This window comes from Zosterops lateralis, assembly GCF_965231275.1.
Source record: "Zosterops lateralis genome assembly, contig: HAP1_HAP1_SCAFFOLD_189, whole genome shotgun sequence".
In the NCBI taxonomy this organism is placed as follows: domain Eukaryota; kingdom Metazoa; phylum Chordata; class Aves; order Passeriformes; family Zosteropidae; genus Zosterops; species Zosterops lateralis.
The window spans coordinates 15757-41561 of NW_028154501.1; the positions used below are offsets into that span (position 1 = coordinate 15757).

At 35.0% G+C, this 25805-nt stretch overlaps 1 protein-coding gene across 2 annotated transcripts in view; it reads right to left on the reverse strand.

Moving 5' to 3' along the window:
- Positions 1-895: 895 nt before the first annotated feature.
- Positions 896-25805, reverse strand: part of MARCHF6 (membrane associated ring-CH-type finger 6) — a 43375-nt gene continuing 18465 nt past the window's right edge. For both annotated transcript variants that reach the window (XM_083885592.1, XM_083885591.1), the window contains exons 9-26: positions 24676-24708; positions 24103-24154; positions 20836-20894; positions 20148-20228; positions 18836-18904; positions 18642-18716; positions 17660-17794; positions 17067-17186; positions 14855-14955; positions 14029-14166; positions 12086-12287; positions 10556-10625; positions 9169-9350; positions 7730-7864; positions 5628-5717; positions 4093-4225; positions 2832-2967; positions 896-1288 (exon numbers count right to left, since the gene is read on the reverse strand). In XM_083885592.1, the coding sequence (XP_083741718.1) occupies positions 1198-1288; positions 2832-2967; positions 4093-4225; positions 5628-5717; positions 7730-7864; positions 9169-9350; positions 10556-10625; positions 12086-12287; positions 14029-14166; positions 14855-14955; positions 17067-17186; positions 17660-17794; positions 18642-18716; positions 18836-18904; positions 20148-20228; positions 20836-20894; positions 24103-24154; positions 24676-24708 (1902 nt within the window). In that variant the 3' untranslated portion in view covers positions 896-1197. The remainder of the gene's footprint in view (positions 1289-2831; positions 2968-4092; positions 4226-5627; positions 5718-7729; positions 7865-9168; positions 9351-10555; positions 10626-12085; positions 12288-14028; positions 14167-14854; positions 14956-17066; positions 17187-17659; positions 17795-18641; positions 18717-18835; positions 18905-20147; positions 20229-20835; positions 20895-24102; positions 24155-24675; positions 24709-25805) is intronic.

Below are 25805 nucleotides of genomic sequence, written 5' to 3' on the forward strand. Positions count from 1 at the left end.
CTTGCCTGTTTAATAGCGCATGTATTTCCCTGCCCCTCAGGCCATAAATGGTACATGATAAATCACTTCCTCAGTATTATTCCCATAAAAATTCACAGTGACCAATTCTGAGAGATTTTTTTTTTTGGTTGGGTTTGTTTTTTTTTAAAGTAATTGTGCAATATAAAATTCATACTACAATTTTCAACTTTGGTAACTTACAGAAAAAAGATTTCAAGCTCTTTAACCAAGGATCAGGTCAGGATGTTGCTTACACTATGCTCTTTGTGCTGTGCATGCACATCAGTAAAGGTTCATCCCTTTTCTTGAGATCCTGAAAAATTCTAATATTGATAATTGGCTATAATTTAAGTTGTGAATCTATCTAATTTTTCTTGGTACCTTTAAATGCTTCCATCACCTAACCTTAGTAAATTTTTACTTACTGTTTCAATTCATGAAATCCTGATCCCAAAGCCAACACCCACCTACCCCCTTTAACCAAATAGAAAAATCCAGCTGAGCCTCAACAAGTACATCTGAATTCTCAGAAGAGGAAATATTTTCTTGATTTAACAGCAACTGTACAATATTACAAACTCTGACACATGAAAAACAATCAGGCAATAGAAAAATGTACAACAGCTTTGGTGTTATACAAAATAATAAAAAAGACTGGACAGCAAGATACATAGTTCATCATGTTCTCAACACAGCAACTTCATTGCTGACTGTAAGACAGTTATTTACTTTTGATATTCTCTATGTGGCCTTTCCACTCATGAAAAATCATATTGTATTACTACAATAAGAACTGTTATGAACACCATAAAGTAAGCTCCAAATTCTATAAAAACATCTTGCCTCTTCACACTATTGCTTTGTGGCACATTGTCAACAGAACAGCAGTCCAAAATAAAGTGACAACTAGATTTAATAAATTAATATACTTTTTAAAGATGTACAATGCACATTCTTTTTAATCCAAGGTTTTAGGGTGTCAGGACACTTCTATATACACATATACAGACCTCAGACAGCATTTACAACATCAGAAAATGCAGATAAGAAACAGCCTTAACTGCCATCTGGATGCTACCAACAGAAGCCAAAACACTGCTGAGAGTATTATTGGGAGAGATATCCAAAGACGAGAAGAGTCTATGAAAAAAGGACATGTAAAGGCAAAGGGAAAGTCAAGATGTTTAATATGTCCATCTATTCTTGTGAAGACTGAGGTGGAGTTGTTGATGTGCCTGGTTTACCAGACTTCCGTTCGTAATTCACAAGTCGTTGTCCAACAAGGTACCTGGGATCACAGTAAAACCAGAAATTAAAACAAGGTAATACTATTTTGTAACACAAATTCACTCTGTCTCCTTTGCTGCCAATGTAGTTTTTCATTTCAATAAAAAGTTATTCTATAAATTGAAAAGGAACAACTTTAGCTGCTACTTACTCTTTCTCAAAGGGAGAGAAAATATCCTGATGCTACTCCATGGAAAGCTTAAGGGGTGCAAGATTCCTTTAGTGTGATATTGAAACAGAATTTAACTATCTCAACAGAATAACAGTTTTCATACCTTTCACATTATATCCTTTCTTCTTCTATATCATTTATCCACACTTTTCGCCACCTAAATTCCTTTTCATGCTTCCTATTTGCATGCTAGTTCTGCATGTACAAGAGCCCTACACACCTATGAATTCTTCCCCTAAGATCTGTCATTTCCTTCAGAAACTTTTTCAGCTCCTTTCCTCATGGTACCATAACCAACAACCATGGCGCATTCTTTGTACATTTCAGAATGTCACAAAAACTTGGATATACTTGTAGAATTTGTTACACAAAAGATTTAATTACACACATTTCTAAAGCACAAATCTCTACTGGCTGGCATGACTGTGTCTGCTTACTTCCTGAAATGAGACAATTAAGTCATACAAACTTCTTGTCTACAAGGATGTTACAACTAATGAGCTCATTTAATACCAAACTAATTTTCACTTACAACTTTTTAGTCGCTTCTTAACATTCAAAATTCAAAAAAGTCTATTTTAGGTTTGACTCCTTTTGTAGTTATTGGAAATCAAAACTCTTAATAGGACAACTCAGGATATGAACGTAACAAACTCATTTATTCTTTTTCAATACAAAAGAAGCCTAGGAAGATTAGTTGCTAATCTTCTTAATAACCCATAGAGAAGATAATTAGGGTAACATCAAAAATAATGTAATAACACAAAAAAAAAGGTTAAACTAAGTAAGATAACCAGAAAATAATAGGAAAAAATATTATTTTTATCAGGCATTTGAGTAATACAGAGTAATAATTACTGAAAACATCAGAAAACCACCAAAAGTTGGTAAGGACGAACTATCAAATCAACTGAACATTCTTTAGCAGGCTAGTTGGACTAATGAGTAGGAAGACTAAGAAAAACAGTTACACAGAAAAGGCTGAAGAAATGGCTTTATAAGCAACAGCCTGAGATATGATTTTAACTTCCAGGTATGTTGTAATTCATGACATTCATTTGTCATTCAAGACTACAGATGAGACAGTCAGCTTCATTTGTGGCAAAACACATTCATGTTAGACATGGGGGAGTATCCCTTTATAAAGACAGTCTACTCCTGTGTTAATCTACCTGAATCACAGATAAAACATTTGCCAAGAACAGTTTGACTGTCTGGAAGAGTCATTTGTCCAGAAAACTTCTTAAAAACCCTTTTAGTCCTAAGTATCTACAATACCTGAATTCAACCTGGAGTAATCATATATGTAGACATATATAAAGGGAAAAAAAAAAAAACCAAACAAGAAAACCCCAAAACCCTACACACTCACTTGTCATTTTTAATATGTTCATAAAGGCGCTTGAACTGGCGGACTTGGAAGGACAGAATTCCCATCAAAACCACCACCATAAGCAAAAAAGGATAAATCCGTCGCTGAACGAGGTTCTGCATTTCAGCAGTAACTCCTACAAAAGAGAACACAATCCTTAGACATTCTAATATTGCTGAGCTAACTCACTTATTTCTGCTTCTCTGCTTGCTTCCATACTTTTGTTCTACTGTAATTTCAGTAGAAGGGCTGTGAAATAACTTACACATCCATTTACATCAAAGATCCAACATGACAGCTGCTGTTCCTTTTTAATCTGAAGCACTACAAGTGGAAAGTTTTCCATTAACAGAGTGAAAATCCACAGTACAAAAAAAAAGGGCATATCAGTTCTTTTTGCCTATTAACTTCTGTTTATCTGCTTACTGACTTCTCCTTGTATCAGAAAAGTCAATGCAATAAAAGTCAGCATTCAAGTGAGACTAAAGAATAAAATTTTTGAACATGTTGTTAACATCAAAACTAACTAGTAAAAGACAAGTCTTGATGAAAAAGCTCATCTACCCTGGTTCTAACCAAATTATTGACCTCAATTATGAGGAGATAGGAAAGTCTGAAAAAGCCCTATATATTTTAAATTTACATTTTAGTACTGTTAAAACCTCAAAACAAACCCAGGATTTTCACCTGTTCTAAGCTTCATTTAGAGTCTGACAAGTCAGAAAAGATGGCCTCAGCTCAGTATAGCTCCTAGAGGGACTAAAATCAGAGGTTGATTGTCCAAAGAAGAAATCAGTTAATCATTCACTTCCCAAACTAGCAAGACACATAAAATGCATTCTTGGGTAAGAGGAGGGGCAGACACTGATTTCTTCTCTGTGGTGACCAGTGACAGGACACAAGGAGCAGCGTCAAGTTGTGTTAGGGAAGGGTTTAGGCTGGATATTAGAATAAGGTTTTTCACCCAGAGGGTGGCTGGGCACTGGAACAGGCTCCCCAGGGAGGTGGTCACAGCACCAAGCCTGACAGAGGCTCAATAAGCATTTGGGCAATATTCCTGAAACATGGTGTGACTCTTGGCAGTCTTTAAACACATCTGTCAGCAGAAGAGGAGTTTTCGTTCAGGTTTTTTGTTTGTTTGTTGCTCTGTTGTTTTTCGGGTTCTTTTAATAAACTAGGGCTTGAAGTTTTATTTCCACAAACATATTTACACTGCTGTAAACCATGAGCTGACAAACAGGTGTTCTGAATGCATACATACCCAGTAAAGGTACAACGCCAGAAGCGATGATGTACGGCACACAGAGGGAAAGTAAAAGGACAGAGATCACGGGTGCTGCCAGTTTACGGATGATGAAGTGTAAGTCAATGTTTCGAATCCCATTTGCATATACCTAAAATGGAACAAGTTAGAAGCAGAACAGATCAACCAAGAAAGCCTTGCTTTGCCTTTACAGTAATAATTACAAGGTTTTACACTATTCTTCCTTATGAAAGGAAATGGGTGCTCCCATGACCACAGCTGAAGAAGGAAAAACTCTCTGCCAGTTTACATCACGAAGGTTCCAGGGAATCACTTAAACAATGCCCAAGAGACCAACTTACTATGGAACTGTGATTCATTTGCAGGAATGCAAAGGATCTTCTGTAATACCACATAATAGAGCTGTGGACAACGGTTTTATGGGTGACCTAGGATCACTTTGGGCTGTTAACTTAATGGAAGAGGATCCCGTACATGCTAATAGAATAAATTATTAAAGTTTGTAATGTGCAGAAAATAGGATCCTATTTTGTACTTGGTGGGGCAGACCAGAGCCTCTGTACATAGAGTCTATGCCTGAAAAAATGGTCTCCACAATTCTAAGCTTCTGCAGTTACTACCAGAAGCTAAGGTAAAAACACAACCAGATTAAGCATGGGAAAAGAGCAGTTTTGAATGGCTACCAGCTACAGCTAAACAATGGCCTCTGTCCCACAGCCTGGAAGGCTCAGGAGAGTGTGTGAACAGCCCATGGAGAGCATTCGGAATGGAAGAGGGAGGTGTGGTATGCATCAAAACGTACTCCCAGACTAAGACTGTATTTCTGCAGTGTGATGGCTGAAGTGATTTAATAACTGGGACTACGTGCTAGACTAAACTCACCAGAGGCACTTTGTGTACAGAGCCTGGGACTTGCACCACAGGGATCACATACAGGGCAGGGCTGAAAAATTACCTTCTGACAAACAACTGAGATACTTCATCAAGATGACAACCATGGAATTGAATAGTTATAACCAAGAAGAAATACTTCAGACAAAACAACAGGCCATGTGACTGAGCTGCTCAGAGAAACTGTTCCACGTTGCTTAATAATCAAAGGGGAACAGAAATGGTGTGTTTCATCTCTACTGATCTATGAATGGGGTAATCTCTACAGCTGCAGAGAAGGCAAAATTCTATGTTCTTGAGTTGTGGATGTAAATACTGTTCAATATTTGGAAAAAGTATTTGGACACATGGACTTCATCTGAAGAAATAATCATGTTTCCTTCTCACTTTATTACAAACCTGATAAAAATACATATATGTATACAAAGCATTTTCTTGAATGCAGATTTCTGAGTTTGGTTTTATTTTACTGTCAAGTGTACCTTAATGGATTAGGCTATACAATTTAAAAGGTTTTTACAAGACTAGTTGAATTTTACTTAATTACTCCATTACTGCAAAAGTAACACTGTTTTCTGACATACAAACAGAAACTTAAAAAGTGTATATACAGGTAATTCACACAGACATTTTTTCCCTACCTGTTCAATAACAGTTTTCAGCCACCACTGTGGACCCATCAGTGTTATGGCAGCAATTATTTTGGCATGCAGAACTCCAAGAGCCCAGTCCTAATTTTGTAAAAATTTACAGTTTAGCATTAACATAACTTAAAAAAGTTAGACAGCCAAAAGCTTTAAAAGTAATGTGTTAATATTACTTATAAGTGAAAATACAATTACTTTTCCATTTACATGGGACATTGCTCCAAAGAGATAATATCATCTTCAAATTCCTATAAAAAAAGGATACTCTCAAGATTAACAGACATCTGTAAATATAGCTCCCTGGGACCAGGAAAATCACTACTACTATTAAACCAAGGCAAATGCAAAATAAAGGATTAGACTTAAAGCAATTGACTAACATTCTGGTACAACTAATTTACATAAAAGGAAGTTAATTTTCTTTCTTTATAAAAGAATAGAAAAAAAGATACAAAGATGTTCACACCCATCAGGAAACAAGTTCTTTTCCTTCTTTTGAAGTTTAATTATTCCCAAAACTCTACCTGATGTAAGAAAAGCTTAAAGCAAGGCAATGCTTTTCACAAAAAAAGTCATACTATTTGGAGGAAAATTTATGTTTTAACATAAACCAAAATTGTTATGGCATGGAATTAAGACGCTATAACCACTGGCTTCTAGTAAACACTTCACACCGTAAGTCCATCCTTTCTGGATTACAGACATTTTAAAGAGATTTTCAATAAAACCCACCAAAAATAGAACACAAAACACAGGCTGATGAAGTAGAATAAACAGCTAAGAACTGGTAAGACTTGGGGAGATCATTGACTAATTAACTTTCTTAAACTGCTGGGGAAATACATTTTCTTTAACTGACTATTTAAAAAAACAACCTTTGTTAATGGCAATTCTGAAAAAAAAATTAAAATTGTTACAAAAAAGTGCCAGTGTTAAAGTTGATTCATGTTTAGTTAAGGATGCAACCTTTGCATAACTCTTTTCTCTTTTGGGAAAAATGGAAATTAGTCTCAATTTTGATAGGTCCTTGTTGATTTAGAACAAATCTCAAAACCCACTTATCCTATTTTGAAGAAGTTCTGCTACATGAAAATTAAGTTTTTCAGTATACTTCTTTTAAAACACTAATATGCAATACTAAAAGAGTTTTTACAATCTCTAGCATTACAAATTCTTCCCAAAACTGTTTGGAAATCATGATCATCTACCACTGTAATTATATGATGCCCTGATTTTCTGGTCATCTATCCAGCTCAAAAAAAAATTACTTGGATTATAAAATAATGGAGTAATTAAATTAGCAGCAAATTCTTCTTTGTATTATAGCATTCAAACATTTGGATTTGAAGGTAAACAAAAGCTTAGGGCAGCTTAGAAAGTCACTGTCCCTGAAAACTTTCTTGTTATTTAGTAATGTCATTCTAGATGTTTTGAGTTAATAGTCCCCTCAGCTGGGTTTCTCTGAGTTATGACTTTTTTCATAATTCAGCCTAGGTGATGGAAGCATTTGTCATTCAATCCACTGTATCTTCATTTTGTCTCTCAACTTGCAGGACAGAAATTTACACTCAGCCTGTGAGACTTGACTGAAGAGTAATAAAACATAACTACCTCAAAATTTTGTATTAATGAATGACAGCTCAGCCCAAAATCAGCATGATCCTAAATCATAAAAATTACATCCATAATGTGCCTCATCACTGAATTAAAATCTTACAAGGAAAAAAAAAATTACCAGAAGCTCTTGCTGCATAACTGTATGCAGAAAGCTTTCCAAAATGGTTAGAGTATGTACACCTGTGCATACATACAATACAGATATACTACTTACACAACTTTACAATTATGCTACTGGAAAAGTAGCTGATCACTGAAATGCAACCTTTGATGTCATCTCACAACAGTTCAACTTTTCATAGTTTAAATTCCTCAACATATCCTTTTGGTTCAAATAATCCTCACATCCAGACTGGTTGCCTTTTCTCTGCCACATACAAACATATTTGTGGAAAAAGCTCTGAAGCACCAAATCCACATGAAACAAGGCAGCCCACACTCCTTACATCAACAGCAGCAAAAGAATGGGAGCAACTGACCTGCCAAGGATAGAAGAGAGGTGTTTGATCCAAAGGAACTCTCAAAGGTGCGACGATGACCAGTTCAAACAGAAGACCGAGCAGAAGTGGAACCACACCAGCAAGCAGTATGGCCACTATCAATGTCTTCATTATCTAAAAAACCCAAGACATTTAATTAATATGTTTACCAGAGGATTCTTTGTTTAAACTCAAAAATATTACTTGAACTACATAAACCACACAGCTCTGGTGAAAAAACCCAAAGCTACACAGACACATATACACCCCTAGAAATAATTTTTATTACATACATAGTTTTGCAATGCAGGTTTTCAAGATGGGGTCCTATTCCATAGGAATAGGAATTCCAGAAAAAAGCATGACTGTGCCTACTATTATTCATATAGTTCTAAACCATAAAATCCCTGTTATCAACAGGGAATACTATCAAATGGCACTTCAATACATTGCCTATGCTCATTTGTTGGGAAACTGAAGGATTTTTCCAAAACTGCCAATTTTTCTCTGGAGCAAAAAAAACCCTTAAAGATTCAGTCATTATGGAATATTTGACTTAAAAATGGAGGACTCAGAACACTGTGCTTGAATCTTTATTTATTCTGAAATTCTCTTAATTTAACTGCATCATACAAAACTGCCTGACTTAATTAATGTGATAAAGGAGAAGGGGCAAAGAACAAGTAGAAATTATGTTTTAGCTCTGAATTTTCTTGAAGAAGCTAAGATCTTAAGCTAAAATCAAAATGATGGAGGAGGTATTTGGGAAACATGGTAGTACACGAAGAATGTGTACAGTGTAACAATTCAATAGGCATGTTACAATGCCCATAACCAGGTACCATTTAAAGAAACTAGCAAGAAATCTACTACAGAAATCCTCAAAATCAAAACTGAGATAAAAAGATGGGGTATAAATTTGTTTTCATGCTGTGAATCTCAACTCCTCATAATTAATATTTTTGAGGAAAATTCCTTTTATTTGAGCAACACAAGTTCAAGAGCTGATAAAGATCCTTCTGAAAATATGCATCAAGCTACTTTGTAGAGACATGGTCATCATCATCTATTAGCTTTACTAGGGTTCTCCATTTGATAATTTCATGTAACTAAACAAGTAAATAGTTAAGCTTTACATGAAAATGTCTTTGAGAACACATAACACATGGGATAAAAATGCAATATATTCATTTTTAAAGGAAAACAGGAAAATACACACATATAGATATTTAAACATATATACACACAAATATATTCACACTGATTACCCTCCAAAATAGTTAGCCTATGCAATGGAAATGTAAGCTGCAAGAGCTTCAAAATGGTCTGAAAAACAAAATGTAGTACACATGACAGAGTAAAGCCTGCAAGCAGAACACGAAACAGGCTCCATTAGCTAATTTTTTTATAATTTAGTAGAACTTTTTCTCAAGACTCACCATGAGAGACCATTCTTTGACCTTCTGGAAGATGACTCTACGACCCTGTGGCATCCAGGCAACCAGCACTGTGACTGCTCGGATCGTCAGCCAACAGACATAAAGACCACAGGCAGCTGTGTACAGCTCATGGATTTTGGCAGTCCCCGTCCAAAATGACATTAACCACCGGCCAGCAAACACTGAAAACACAAGTACTGTTAAATACAGTAATGCTTCTGGATGTATTAGGGAAGGATGCCTGTTTAAGAAGTACTTCCCAAATTTATCTGAAATATCTGGATAAATATTATTCGTCATAAACCAGTTATTTTGGTACTGTACCCATAATGCATAAATATGTGAAGCACTATATAAACAGCTTCAGAAATGATACCAATTAAAAAGAACAATACGGAAATCCTTTTCCACCTACATTTTCATAATGACAGCAATGTGACCTGAGCTACAGCAAAACAAAGCACTGAATTGTTCAGAGCCTAAACACTGATCTTCAGAACTGCAATGCATTAAGTGTGTAAGCTTGAACTTATATTATATGAGCTATCTTTGGGTTGTTTCACTGCTTCATGTAATTTTTTAAGACTTACTGATGGGGCTTCTGAAGTTCTCTGATAAAAACAGGAGAATGATTTGCTACGGTTCATTTTTTAATAGTGTGCTTATTTCCCTGGTATTACAGTCAATTATTTTATGTCCTACTTCTAAAACAATCAAAGAATTTATAACTTTGATCTCAACACATTATTGACTTTAGAATTATTAACAGAAGAAGGTATAAATTACATGGTATTACAGCAGACAGGTTATGAAATTTATGCTGGTTGACATGGCTTCATTTATTCCATATTATTTTAAAAAATACCAAGTGTTTTTGAAGTACTTATTAATTTTAAAGTGATATACACGCCACTTCACAAAATCTCCTAGTGATGTGTCAAGACCACAGAATCACAGAATATCTCAAGTTGGATGGAACCCCTAAGGATCACCGATTCCAACTCCCTGCTCCTTGCAGTACTCAAAAATGACACCTTGAGAATATTTAATTAAAGGAAATACTGTAGAAGACCTGGAAACAATCTAAATATTTTCCATCTCAAAACAGTAAAATAAGTGCAAGAGTTTGAATTCTTTTTCACTCAATTGTCTCAGCACCTTAAGCCCTATCCTCAGAGGAAAATTATTCTACAACAAAAAGGGAATGGCAATCTCTATCATTTAGATTTTTAGATTATTACAATTTGATGACAAATGATTAAAAATGAGACTAGTTTTCCATGTTTTTGCCTTTTGACTTCAAACAATGGTTTCAAAACATCTGCCAAGGTTGGGCATGGCAACACACTGAGTTATTTTTAATGACAGTTTACCGTAATAGACTCACCTGGTAAGGTAAGGCAGATAAGACTAGCAATCAGTAATGTTATGCACATGAAAACAATCAAAAGAAATATCTGAAAAAGGAAAGAAAAAGAAAAAAAAGAGAGAGGAAGTTTGTAAGAAAGCTATTTAACCAAACCCCAAGAAACCTCAGTATAAAAAATACATCATCCTAGAAAGGCAGCTAAACTAGGATGTTCAAATACTCATGTTTCACTGTATAAACAAATCAGCAAGAAGAACCCTAACCACAGTACATGTAGAACACCTGCAGTGTTGTGTACTTCTAAGACTTTCCATTAACTGTTTCAACAGTAAAAAATAACATCTGAATCCAGAATGACTGAAGTTCTCGTTACGTCACATAAAAAAGATCATCTCTTAATTTCTGCAGTGAGAAGCATGACTCTCAGATAATCCTGAAAGGTTTCTAGTTCTGTCTGCCATATGAGCAAGACATTTTATAATGGTTTTATAAGGAAAACTTTGCTGACAAAGTTCTTCCAGATGTGCTCAGGTTTCTGTGACCAGAAGCTGACAGTGAAGCTGGTTGCTCCTCAGTCAGGTTTACATCTTACTAGAGAATTACCATGTACATGACTTCTTTAAATACTTCTCAAGCACCGGGTGCTATGAAGTTCTGCTTCACTAATCATCAAAGCCACACAACAAGCAAGCTTGCTATGGGAAAGCTAACACCTTATCCCAACAGCCTACCAAGAGAAAGTTTAATCTGGAACACACACTTGCCTTGACAAGACATTTGGGTATAAAGGAAGGAACCTTCAGAAGCAATACCTCAGTGACATAATGTCAGCCTTTACTTCCAATCTTCAGCTATAGCTGAAACCACAGTAATTGAACTGTGGTGAAGTTTATATTTATATTTACATATAAATACATATGTTTACATATATATATATGAAGCTTATATTTAACTCAGAGTTCTGCTAACAAGAAAACAGTTAGCTAGTTTAAGCTGTATATTATTCTAGAAATGTAAGTATTTGCCAATAAAACTTCCTTTCTAATTTTAGGGATTTAGAACTTTCAAGTATTATATAATGCCCTTTTATGTTTAATACAGATGCAGAAGCAACAGAAGTTCTCTGTTTATTTTCTTAATAAAGCAAAATAGTTTAAAATAAACTTCATCTACAAGACCAAAATATGTCCCCTTGAAAACCAGGCCTTGGGAGGCACACCTGAACTACCTGTTTGAGAGGGGCTTATTGTCTTTCTCTCCATTACTTACTGTGAAGAAAACAAGATGTCAACTGACACATAATACTCAACATAAATGGGGTCTATAAATAAAACTGTAATTGAAGGTCTTTAGTTACAGGCTGAGAAAAGCCTTATGTAAGCATAATGAAACTACAATTTAGAAAGCTGCAAGCCATACAAAATAGGACCCATCACATGATTTCTGATAATGTGGGCCAAATCTTTCTTAGAAAAAAAAAAACCAACAAAAAACCAAACTTTTCTCAAATGCCTTTTTCTTTACCCTTGATGTGTTAAGCCTACATACCCTGAGTGGGAATTTTAAAGGCCTGCGATAAGGCTGAAAACCCACAGGTCCTCCTTGTTGAAGTATGGCTTGATGGGCCGCATGGAGACCTTCTCCCACAACTGGAATGGCATTATTATTGCGAGCATGCTGGTTGTTAGGTTGCTGATTTGCATTGTTTTCGTTCTCTTCCTGATCACCAAGTAGGTAAGAATGAAGATCCCTGTAACAATTAAAATTTCAGTTTTGCTCTGTTTGAGATGAGTGAGAAACTTACAGAAATACAGGTCTACTTAGAATCCATACAGGTTGTACAAAACTAATACAGGAGTACTGGCAGAATCTTGATAAAGTAAAATAAGCCTTTTTTGGTAATGTATTCAATGTCATCATAAACACAACTCAGAAGAAAAATGCTGGTGTGGATGCAGTTGGAATACAATCACAAAGAAAGACCACTTATCTGTTTGCTTTAAAAACACCACTTGGTATTAAAGGTGTTGTGCATGTGAAAGAAAAATTGCACAGATGTTGCAGTTCATGTAGTCACACAGCTCTACCAAAAGCTTTTATGTTACTGTCACTAAGCTCTAGAGGACACAAGGGCCTTCAAATCATACAAGGATGGTGCTGCATTGCTATGGACGTACTGTCAGAATGCAGAGGCAGGCAGAATCTTTCAAGAAGATTCTAAACTGCTCAAAATTTCATAACTTTTAAAGAATATATATAACTGTTATTTATATTCTTATACATATATAAGAATATATAACTGTTCATAACTTTTTAAGAATATCAATCCAAGAAAGAAATCTATCTACTTTAAAATTATTCTGTTGATGTTTTCCACATATACATTAGCAAAATTTCAGTTTGATTAAAAATGAACATTTAGATTTTTGATTTTTCTCAGCTTTAGCAGAGTAAGATTTGTGCAGATATTCTATTAGCAATGAAATTTACCCAACAGTTTGCTTTTTGAGAAAAACCAGAACAAAAGATTTTCATCTGTGTTAAACTAAAATTACTGAAGAGCTAATCTGCAACTGTCCTAAACAGCTGCAACAGTGGAATAAGAAAAGCCATTTCTATCATCATCTCCATGACTCTCTTGTTACACTATATTTAAACACAATCAAAACTTGGAAAATAACTGAAAACTTCTCCAAAATGCAAACTAAGAGAAGAGGTGGTGACGAGAGTCTCCTTATGAGAAACTAAAATATTTTAAACTAGAGTGAAGAAAAAGTCTTTCATTCATTTACTCAGTTTCTCAGACACAACCTCGCAAGGAATAATTCTTGATCCTAAGAGTGCGACATGGTGGGAGAATGCCAATATACTTGGAAGTTAAACTGAAAACTGTACAGAAACAAAATCAACCTTACTTTTTCCTTGACAAATTTGGCAAATAACAGATGAACTAAAAAATAATCTCAACTGCTAGAACTCTGCCTGGCCGTACAATAATTTACTTTATTTGATAAAGATCTGGTTTTATCCTTCTCTAAAGTCTGAACTTATGACTTTAAAACTCCCAATTTAAAGTTACTTACTTCTTCAGCTCAATGTTCTTTTTTTTCCATTCTTAATAGAAAGAAGAAATGCAAGAAGCACACATGAATTTTATTTAGATGACTCATGGAAACTGAATCACTGCTGACATTTATCTCTTTATTTTCATATAATAGGGAGTTAAGAAGATGCCAGTCATATTTTCACAGATCTCTTTCACCAAGCAAATGCTGAATAGTGTACCAAAAGAACTACTTGTCAAAGGCCAGTCCACCAGGAGGTACAACCACTGCTTAGAAGAAAGCAATCACTACAGAAGTTTTTCATCATGTATTTATCTGTAGAAGAGCTATTAAACCTGCTTGTTGGGATAACTGGAAAGGTGCTTTCATGTTTAAAGGCCAAACTGGGCACAGCGGTTGTCACTGAATTTGGATTTCTGTACTTACAGCAAGTACCCGGCAGTAACAGTCCATGCTCGTACCAGACCTTTCAACCACTGTCGTGTATGTCCTTGCTCTAGCAAAGCTGGAAGCACCACCTGAAGCAAAAGCAGCTCTAGGGAAAGTTCACTTACGGGAGCATCACTGGAAACAATGGGAAGAGCAGGAAATCAAACATAAGGAACATTCTGATAGAAATCTTTTATACTGAATCCCATTAATGCCACCATAATACAAAAATACAGCGGATGCCAGAAAGGAATTTTTTTTTTTTTTTTTTTTTTCCTAAGGTTTTTCCCTATATACTACCCTGAGCAGAGGTCAGGCACTTTGGCATATAAGAAATTTAAGAAAAAATATTGAGAAAGTTTATATCTAAGAATACAGTTTGCTTCTCTATTTGCATTTATGATTACTGCTTGAATTATTATTCAGAAATAGAAAAGAACTGCTATCATTAAAAAATGCAGTTACAGAGATTCTTTTACTCCTGAAGCAATGACAATCAGGAATGACTGTGTTAAAAAAGCAAGCATGAAAGGAACTTCACTATTAAAAAGCTGAAATGGGAAGTGTTTCGAGGGCATAAAGCCCCAAACAGTTATCTTTATGGAAGGAATACAAAATGCTTCTTTTTTCTAGTAGTTTTTCATTTGTCACATTGTATGAAGCAACCACATCCTTTACCCTTTCACTTCTCTTACAACAACAAAGATTAGATTAATTGAGAACAAAATAACATAACAAAGAGTGTCACTTTAATGCTCAGGAAGTGCAAACACTTTTTCCAGTTATAGAAAGACTGAAAATCTTTTAAAAAACAAATACTCACCTGTAGAGCATAACATTATACGGAAGAAAGTTAGGCAGGAGATACTTAATAATGCGTATAGGAAGCCAGAGCATGAGCAGTACAATTGATCCAAAGACAATCTGCAACAGGAAAGTAAACAACTTAGTCCAAATATTACAAACAACCAAACTTAGTTTCCCACCCATCTCTGACATGTTCCCTGGGTGTGTGGGCTAGCCCTGGCTAATAGGTGAATACCTACCCAGCTTCTCATTCATTCCCCTCTCCAGCTGAAGGGGAAGGCAAAACAGAAGGCAGGCAAGACTGAGATAATGCCAATTTAATAGAGAAAGCACCAAGCAAACAATCAAAACAGTAAGAAGAATTCAGTCTCTACCTCCCATCAGCAGACAGACAATCAGCAATTTCCTGGTGAGTCAGGAAGACAAACACCATAACCATGAGCACCCCCCACAGCCTCCTTTCTCACAGCTTTTACTGCTGAGCATGATGCCATATCCCTTTGGTCAGTTTGGGTCCCTTGTTCCAGGCATACCCTCTCCTCCAGCCTGCAGCTTATTCACTGGAGGTGAGGGAGCAGGGCAGAGGAGCAAAGAAAATGCCTGGATGCTGTGCAAGCGCTGTTCAGCCATAGCCAACAGGCCTCTCTTTGCAACATTGCTTCAGCTGCCAAGTCAAGGTGCAGAAGGACATTTGCCACTGGGAAGAAAATCAATTTAATCACAGGCAGACCTGTACACAACGCCCTCACCAAACAGGACTGCAGCTGAATAAGCACCAGAATAACCCTGCTGACAGGTAGAGCAATGTCAGACAGTTCTTCTTTTTTCTCCCTTCCCCAACACCAGGATTACTTATTTTGTATTCCTCTCTTTTCTAAGTGACTGAACTTTTTAAGCAACTTGCTGAAGCATCAAAAGACTTTCAATTCCTATTTCCTCACATTTCAAATTGACTGAAAGACCAAAATTCAGCAGGGGATATATCAAGTGCCTCAAGACAATTTGCTTTTATGAATCCTGTTTCCTTAAGGAACCAGATGAAAAATAAAGTACATTTAAAACACATTCTTACATTTCATATAAATGCACCACTAGAAACTTAAAATGTGAAAAAAAATTGTGTTTAACTATGTCAAAAAGAAAAACTGAATCCCACTCTTCCTGAAAATTATTAGTTTCTGTCACACAAGACATTTCTTTAAAATACATAGAAACAACCAGAGCTTGAAAACTCGTGATTTATTTCCTGAAATGGTAAATGATTACCATTCTGGATCCCATATTCTAGCATGAGGCTAGTGAAAGTTCTGAATTAATTAGTTGAGCAAATCAAAAGGTGAAGTTCAAGTAACTGCCCATTCCTACACAGTATGACAACATAAGTAAGACTGTGAGTAACCAAAATATCTTTGCTTGTATTTGATCCACCTGACGTACCACAAAATTTCAGGCAGCTGAAGAATTACAATTATCTGAGGATAAAATTCTCGCAAAGGTGGGAAGGTCAATTCCACTCAGATACCGAAGGGCGCTCTAACAGAACCAGGATCTCTCAGCTTTCACTGCTCAAAGCACTTCAGGTGTGCTTTGAACAATACAGTACATCAAAGAATGTTTCTGGTGTGTCAGTTTACACAGCTCATGTGAAATTTACGTCAGGGAGAGTCTGCGAGCCTTGCTTGACTGCCTGCTCAGCAAACCTCAGACAAACAAGTAAAGGGAAAAAAATCTTATTGTTTTCAGCATCTTACAATGATAATCTGGAAACAGACACCACTGACTAGAGCAGCAGAATCCAATCCAAAATGTAGCTAGAAAGTTACTCTCCTCTGCTGCACTATTTTGGCTGAACTGGATACAAAATGATTACTGCATTAACTGAGGGCATCATGAAAGTTACACAATTTACAGTATCCATAATAATAACACTTGTTTTCTGAATACACAAACATTTTCTGTGACTTCACATAAGATACTTAGTTTAGAAGAGACTTCTAAAGTCCAACCAACTCTCCCCAAACCCCTGCTCTGAGAAGACATCAGGCTGCTCAGAACCTTATCCAGTTGAGTTTGTGTATCAAAAGATGCAGATTCTGTTGGGAACCTCTTCCAGAAACAGTTCACTTCCATGGTGAAAATGTTTTTCTTTAAATACACAGTACTGTACATGAAAGCCAGCATATAAAGCTTTCTTTCCAAATAAAGTTATCTTTCAGGTAAGTCCTTACCACTGATAAGATAAACCTCCTGAGATGTCTATAGATGGGCAAGTGAATCATTTCCTGCACAGGATTGAAGTCTGGATCATTCAAATTCCTGAGAAACCATAAGACACCAGGTCTCAATACCTGAAGTAGGGAATAGAAAACAATATATGAAGAGAATATAATCTTTCTATTTATTTTTCATTTGAACAACACTGCTACAGAAAATAAACGTAATAGGAATATCAGTTGAACAAGATTCACCAAAATAGCACAGAAATAAAACAAAGAATTATCTTAGAGATAAATACAGAGATATCTACAGAGAAGTAGAGAACTAATAACCAAACACTTAATTTTCAAGTAGTGATTGATCTTAAACAACTAAAACATATTTGAGTTAATTCAAAGGTAACACTCAGATTTAACAGCTATTTGTAAAACAAAAGTCTTTAAGTAAAGTACACTCAAAATCATGATTTTTCCATTGCAGTAGGTACCAGCTTGGCCTAAAACTGAATCTAATATACACACAAAAAATGGTAGCAGCAATACTCACACATAACAGATTTAACATACTAACTGTGCTAATACCAATCTTGTTCATACAGACTCACCTCTCTTAGCAAAAGGATGAAAGATGCAAAATAGAAGACATAAACCATTCCAACCAGCCAGTGCAGAAACATGGTGGTGCCTGGGGCAGACTGAAAGCTCAATTCTCTGTCTTTTAGGGTGGCGTCGAACATCTCCTAGAAAGAGGTAAGTAGTGAACAAATGTGAATAAAGTTTGGCAAACATCCACAACTACTAATTTTGTTTACCCTAGTTCATATATACTACTAAGCATAATTAACATGTTTACTTCAACACATAAATACACCATTTAATAAGAGAAAAAATGGATTACTTATGATAAGAATGGCAAATAAAGATCCATTTCTGGCGAATTTATTTCTTCTGACGGGAAGAAGAAATACGTCAACTTAGTCACTAACAGACTCTACACAGGTTATAAATATGTAAATTCAAATCAATTGAAATAAATTCAAATAAAGTGGCACTATGATGGAAGCAAATAATTCCTAAGTAAAATTCTGTTTCTACTAAGGCTGGAAAAAACTAACTTTGTCCGTTTCATTCACTTTTTATCACTCAATTTTTCAGGACGGAAAAACTGTCCTCAATTCCAAGCAAATGCAGCAAGGACTTTTTCCAAAACAGAAAGAGACCAAACAACTTAAAACATGAAGTCATTGTCATTTCACATAAGATGCCCACATACAGGGGTTTATTTAGTGCACAAGTTTGCCTATAAGTAAGCTCATTATCAACAGGGGCCTTGTAATTGCACTAAAAAGGATTAGGATCTTGTTATTTTAGTAACAGCATGTTAATTTCTATTTAATAATATAAACCCCCTTGAAATTAACATTAGGTAGTACCTAAAAAACCCATTCCCTCTGGAAATGCTGTTTGTGGAAACAGAAGAGTGCTGTCAAACTTGTATTTACAACTCTCTTCTCATCCGAACTTTTTTTTTTCTTCAAATATAAACACTGTTACAAAAGATTTTATGGCATTTGTTTTTGTTCTTACCAAGGAGCATATATCCAACCACCAGCCACAGATGAGAGGAAACACACCAATTTCAACCACCACTAACAAAGAAACCTTTAGGAAAAGAGAGAAAATAACATCTCACTAGTTTAACAAAAAATGGTAAGAAAATGATAATGTCGTATTAAATTGAGAGGGGTTTTTTTTCCCCTCACACAAAAAATTAAGATTACCTTGACAACAATATAGCAAACTCCTAGTAAACGACGTGATCGCTGGAACTTCACAAGTGCTGCCAAACCCTGAACAGCTTTGTCAAGAAAATAACACCAGAAAACACTTTGTAACGGCCTAATTAATATCAAACACTGTATTATGCTGCTTTTAGCAACAGGAAATTTTATAAAAGAGAAAAATTAAATAGTAAGTACATGTTTTATTTAATTTAGAACCCTATTTAATAGCGTTCTATTTTCAAAATTGGCTGTGACTCCGGAAATCACAATCTGGTGCGCTGGGTAACACCCCAAACATGCATCTAAAGTAAATAAATAATTATTAATAATATGACCCTTCTTAAATTAAGCAAGCAGTAGTTCTCAAGAAATAAAGAGTTGTCTCTGAAAACATCTGGCACAAATAAGTAAGTTTAAAAACTGAAGACCTACTTTAAATAGTAGCTTTCCCTGCCCTACTGTCTAAATCAAATTCTCACCTTTTCCAGGAAAAGCTGGATGCATATTGCACTTTGAGAGTTTGTTTTGGGGTGTTTTTTTAGGAGGTAAAACCCACATGATAATCTTACTAATGTTTTCCACCTGCACTGCACATTGGTATACTGATGTAGAAAGGTGATGTTAACTTTGTGTACTTTTGAACAGAAAACTGGTAACAAATATATATTCTTTCAAATTGAAGCTGATGTAAAAAGTGTAAAAAAAATGTAAAAAACCCACGCAGCTGGAATGTAGTCTTCTTACTTGTGATCAAATAAATCCTTCCAGCTTCCAGGACTTTATTTTCTACAACTAAGAGGAAGTAGTTTTCTCAAAAAAAAGTAATAAAAGAAATTCTTGCTGCAAACTCTCTGTAGTTCAGAGACATAACAAAGAAATCAAAATAATTCATACTCAAAAAGTGTGACAGGATCAAAAATATTTGAATAAATTTCCCATCATACCTCTCGTATTTTCATAATCCCACCTTTTATAATCTCTTTGCTGCAACTACAGTCCACAGTAGAAGGACAGGGATAGTGAGGAAAAACCAATTCTACCCTTTTCTCCTCAGACAGACCTTCAAGAAAGCATAAAAGCCTTTGATTGTGTTGTTAAGCATGTGCAGGTATTTGAAAGCAGGCAGTCACACTGACAAGTTCTAAACACCCAAGAGAATAGAAGAGACCTTTCCTTCTAATTTCACCAAAAGAGCAGTGAAAAATGGTGAGTTAAGTGCAGCTGCATCTTGTCTGCACCTCCTGAAAGCACAGTCAGAAAAATTGTTTACATGTAAATCTGAACCAGGTAACTACTGACAAAAGGATACATGACAAACAATTAGAGTCACTGCTAGAAGAACATATCCCACTATAGTTGTAATCAGGCCTTCAAAGTGAGATGCTTGGACCTGGAGCAAAGAGGAAAAAAGGGGAAAGTTTATCAGTCTCTTTGAAGATTACATCTCCTTTTTATGCAATTAAGATAAATTCCAAATTTCAACTCCTCAAGAAGAATACAAAGTTCTTTTAGTTTTTACATATTTTAACAATCTACTACTATTTTTGTATCTTCATCAAAAATATATAATGTTTACATTTACATTACAACTACTTTCTTCTAACTCAAGACAACCTCAATACATGAAACAAAAAGTGTCACCTTACACTGTTGCATTCATTCCCTAGTTTCCCCTACTTACTATCATCCATTGTGAAAATTAGTACACAAGTTAAAAATGTACACAAGGAATAAGAGGCCGTTAAAAAAACCCTGAAGACACACACAATTTTTACAAACAGTAAGGAACCTCACTTGAGATGTAAATAATGGAGAAGTGGAAAAGAGTGGGACGTTTTTAATCATAGATTCAAAAAGGCTGAAGGACTAGTAAGAAGACCATACTCCAAGTTACTTTTGCAAACACAAATAGAAGTGGGAAGATGCTACAAAAATACTGTGGTAGAATAAACAGTGATAGTTTCTTTTTCATTTTGAAATTGTAACACAGTACTCACATATTCCTCAAAGCCGAGGCCAACAATGGAGAAGTGACCAATGTGGTATGGACAAAATGCTGTATAATGTAAGCAGAAAGGAGAAAAAAAGGCCATGAAAACTGCTAAATGGAGCCTTATTTGCAGGATGAATATTGTAACATGGTATTATTCTACTTCTCATAAATTTTATGAAAAAAGAACAAAAATTAATTTCTGTGCAAATATTTGCAAGTGTTAGATTTCTATAATTTTACAAACACTGAAAATCAGATCAGAATTTGCACTTAAGGACTGAACCAATATAAAACTATACAAAATAAGAGGACAGTCTTTTCCTTCTAGCTTCTTCTTACAGCGTGTAAATTAATTTGATTTCTCAGTGTTACGTACAAGGCTGGTATCTGTCTCAGACAGCTGTTGGAACTTATGCTGTATATTCATTCTTTCCTGTGCACTAAAAGACTTCAATAGCCATTTTACATCCTGGTGAGATGAGACTTGCTTTAGCAAGGCTTCAGTTCTAGTGCTTTAATTTTTAAGAATACTTCAAATATTGTGAAAAACGCAAGCCCTGCAGAAATTTGCAAAGGGAAGAGGAGGGGCAGAAAGATGACACCCAGTGAAGTGATGAGGAGCAGCTGAAAAGTCTTTTACTTTGAATTAATGTATTAAAAACTGTTCATCATTCCTGAGAACTCACTCCTGACAATTTTGAGGTTTCAGAGGAAATGCTTTAGAAAATACAGCACGTCCTCGTTTTCAGAAACCTGCATATTTGCAACAAAATCTATTTTTTTTTAGTTATTTTATCTCATTCTGTTGTCTTCTAACCAAGTTACTAAGGACACAGAATTCAACATCAAATTTTCATAGGAGCAGAGGACATCAGTATAAAGTGAAGGGGCTGCAGAAATGGCAAGCTTTTATTTGCACTTATATTGTCTTCACTGCATCATGGTAGTCCACTCTGGGATCTATTACAGACTAAACATTCCCTCAAATTAAAAGTGTGATGACTTTCTCTCTCCTCATTTCTGTATGACCAACATATAAAAAATCCCAACTTCAAAACCCAAGAAGCAAACAAACAAACCAACAAAAATAATAATAATAAAAAAAACTAGAGGAAAGGATTTAGCAGGACTCATATTACCCTAATAACCAATAAGAAAAGTTTTAATGTATCTCTTTTAGGAAAATCAGCAGTTGCTGTGAAGAAGAAGCATATAAAAGATAAAGGGAGGAATTGAGCTCTCCCTGCCCAGTAAGAAAAACAGAAAGAAAAGTGAGATGAAAAATATCTCAGTCACAACTCCTACAGATATCAGACTAATGACTTAAAAGTTGCATTTTTGACATTTTATGAGAACATAGTGCACAGTTTATCATGTTTTTAAATAACTTTATTTAAAAGAGATTTTCTAATAGATTCCTTAAAAAAAAAAGCACAAAGAAGTACAAACTCCTCTCTGAGTACTAGAATGAGCTATAGAAAATATTAATTACGTTGAAATTAATTAATTTGTCCAAGGAGAATTTCTGGACTACTAATTAAAGTTAAAAATGCTTTCGTTGTGTTTTAGCTTTTATAAAGTATCTCCTGTGACATCTGAACTCACAAGTACTATAATTACAAATTACTAGAGATTTGGCAGTTGTAAATTAAGCACTATTACTTAATAGGAAAGATACTAAAAATAGGCTTGAGAGTCATATTAAATTCCCAGACCTCCTGGTTGCTTAGGAAAGTCATTCTCTTCTCTCTTTGTGAGTTTCCCACTTGACAAAGCAGCTACTGAAAAAGTTTCTATATGACAACCTCATTAATTATTCTTACTACTTACATATTATTGAATTTTAATCTATGAAATTTCATGGTTATTTTCTACTTACTAAAAAAGCTTACATATTATAATAGCTATAAAACCTAATTAACTTCTGATAACTACAGATTAAAATAGAGTAATTATCGGAAAGAAATAATTCAAGTATTCTCCAACTCTTATTTAGAACAGTTAGTTTCTTGTGAATTAAACATACAATGTAGGCATGTTTATTTTCTTTTGATTTGCTGTTCTGTTTCAGTATCTAGATGCTCAAATCACTGCTTTAGTGTTGGGAACTTTATTTTGTAAAGACTTATCTACAGTACAAATTCAGTTTTTCAACATCAAACCCTTCTGCCAAGAAAGACCACTGAAAAAACAAAAAAGCAACATATGAAATTCTCTAAACTGATTGATCATTCAGAGCAAGTGAAATGTTGTGGTATTTCTGTATCTCTTGAAGTGTGTAATATGCTTCATCTTGTCACTAAAATGCTACATTCTTGCATACCTCCCTCCCTTCCAGTTTGAGCTCCAAGAATGAGCTCTTAAGAGAAAAAGTAATATAACTTTATCTAGTAAAAACTATAAGGAGAAAAAAAAAATCTTAGCCATTCCTCAAAGTATTGCATTTCCTCACAAATTAAATTCCATGAGACTCCTCCTTTAATGTAACAATATTAGAAATAAATATTATTTTCTGTGCTTTTGATGCATTTGGCTTTTTTTTCTTTTATATGTTCTCTGTATTCTTCACACATATATTTGTAACTGTCCCCTATTGTATTAGTAGCTAGCTTTTCCAATACTTTTCCATGGTCTTTCCCTAAGCAGAAAGACAAAACAAATTCCAGAGCTCCAAGCCCCGGGGGTACAAGGCCCCTATCTTGGTTATTCCTGGGAACCAAGGCCAAGAACAACCCTTCAAGATACATTTTCATGGACAAAGTACAGCTAGTGCTGAAGGGGGGCTCCAGAGAAGGGGATTGATCTGGGGGGAATTGCATCACCAATTGTCCTCCTAATTGGTGGTTTTATCAATTATGCTAATTTCCTAAAAACCTATAAAAATGTACTCAACCCTGGCGGGGGGTGTGGGCTTTTGTGGACATCTTTCCATAACTGCCTCTGAAGGCCTTCAAATAGAGATCCCCTTTTACATTACCTCCTTACTAAAATTATCTCCAGTTTCATTTCAGGTTGGGAAAAAGGCAACACTTTGGTTGACATGGTTAAGGTACTGCTAGGTTTCTTATTTTAAATCTATTCGCTTAAAGAAATTAAAATTACAAAACTAGAAAATAGTAAGTATTTGTTATTCCTATTGCCTATTCCTATTTTTGTTTCTATTTTTAGATGTCACATCTTCATTTCTCTAGAACAGCTTTAAAACTGACCTGCACTACCACTTCACAAAGAAGGATCATCATTTTAAAACCTGAGAGCAAACAATACTTACCAAAGACAAGTATGAATAGCGTATTTAAAGACACCACCCAAAAGACATGTTCCTGTAAGGAGCATGGGGGAAAGAGAAATGACAAGAAAACAGCACGTAAATGTCAGTCTTTTAACTAAGTGACTTGACTGTTCTATCTCAACTTCTTATTTCAACAGTCTATTATCACCAGAACTTGCACATCTCACGTTAGAGTGGTGGTATTAGGACAAATAAAATGTATTGGAATGAGAACAGTATTTTAATTATATCAAAGAGCAAAACAAAATTAGAACAGACACGTATTTTCAGTGTGTGCTTTTTAAAAGGTCTAATTTTTATTTACAGCGGAGTGATTCAAAGTTATCTACATCTTTTAAGAAATTCTACTTTTATGCCACCCCCCCACTATAATTTGTGAAACTCCTAAAAAAAAGTAGCTTATTTGTTCATGACATTACATGAAACTCTTTTTAAAGCAATATATATATGATATGAAAATAAGGACTCTAAATACAATTATCTATATTAAAAAATACAGGAACTTAAAATAATCCTTCTGCAGAAATTCTTGAAAAGCAGGACTGCACTTACTAAGAAAACCAGAGATCCATCAAGTCCAAGCATCTGTGAAGATAAAAGTAATTTTTACTTATCAGAAAAACTAAGCAACCCGAATATAAAATAAGCCTCTTTGGCATTGACATTTATTGTCCAATACAGTCAAAAGTTTTTTTTATGGTCCATCCAATAGTATCAGGACATAAATTCTTACAGATAAAGAGAGAAACTAAGTTCTCTTTTAACACAGTAAACTCAGGTGTTCAAAGGCAGTGATATATATGTATCTATATGTGTCAAACCAAACATAGAATCGATTAATTTATAAGCTGTTTCTCTCCAAGACTTTGAAGACTTTGACGACTTTGACAAAGATTTTGTATTTACAAAATATTGTAGTGATTGAATGGGTATTTATGTTCATGTTTAATCAACTCAGTATTTAAATACAAGGGCAGATTTTTGTTTCATCCTACCTGCAAAATACCAGTTTATGCTGCACTGAGGAAAGTTAGTATTTTAGCCTTGATGTAAAAAAGCAACTACTACGGGATAATTTGCTACACTGTATGCTATTAACTTTTGAACAGAATTGTTTTACAGCTAGGGAAGATGGGAAACAAATTCTTCATCATTTAGCACAGCTGTTATGGGAAGCATCCACAGAGCAGCCAAAAACAAACCATCTATTAAAGAAAAAAAATAAATCTCCTTTCCCCCTACTTTGAGTGTATCTTACTATTTCAATTCAGACACTCCTACGCCACAATTACTAATCTAAAGTTCCATGTTCAAGACTCTTTTGTATGAGGACTTCATACTAAGTTCCGAGATATAAGAGTTGCACATATTTTACAAATCAAACCAAGATGCAAAAATGCTTGCAAATTCAGAAAACTTGCATGGTATTTTTACAGAATGACATAACAGAAGAGCCTACTCCAATTTTGAAACTAAATGTCAACATGTCAACTACACATCTATTGCCTATGTTAGCACATAGCACTGGAAGTGGTTATGAGAGTATGCTGAAACTGACTTCTATATTCATGGAGAGACAACAAAATATGATCAGTTAGGAATATATCAGCACTTTCTAGCAAATAAACTGGGTTCAGAAATACAACACTTTCATCCTGAAATAAACAACACAATGGTTCAGG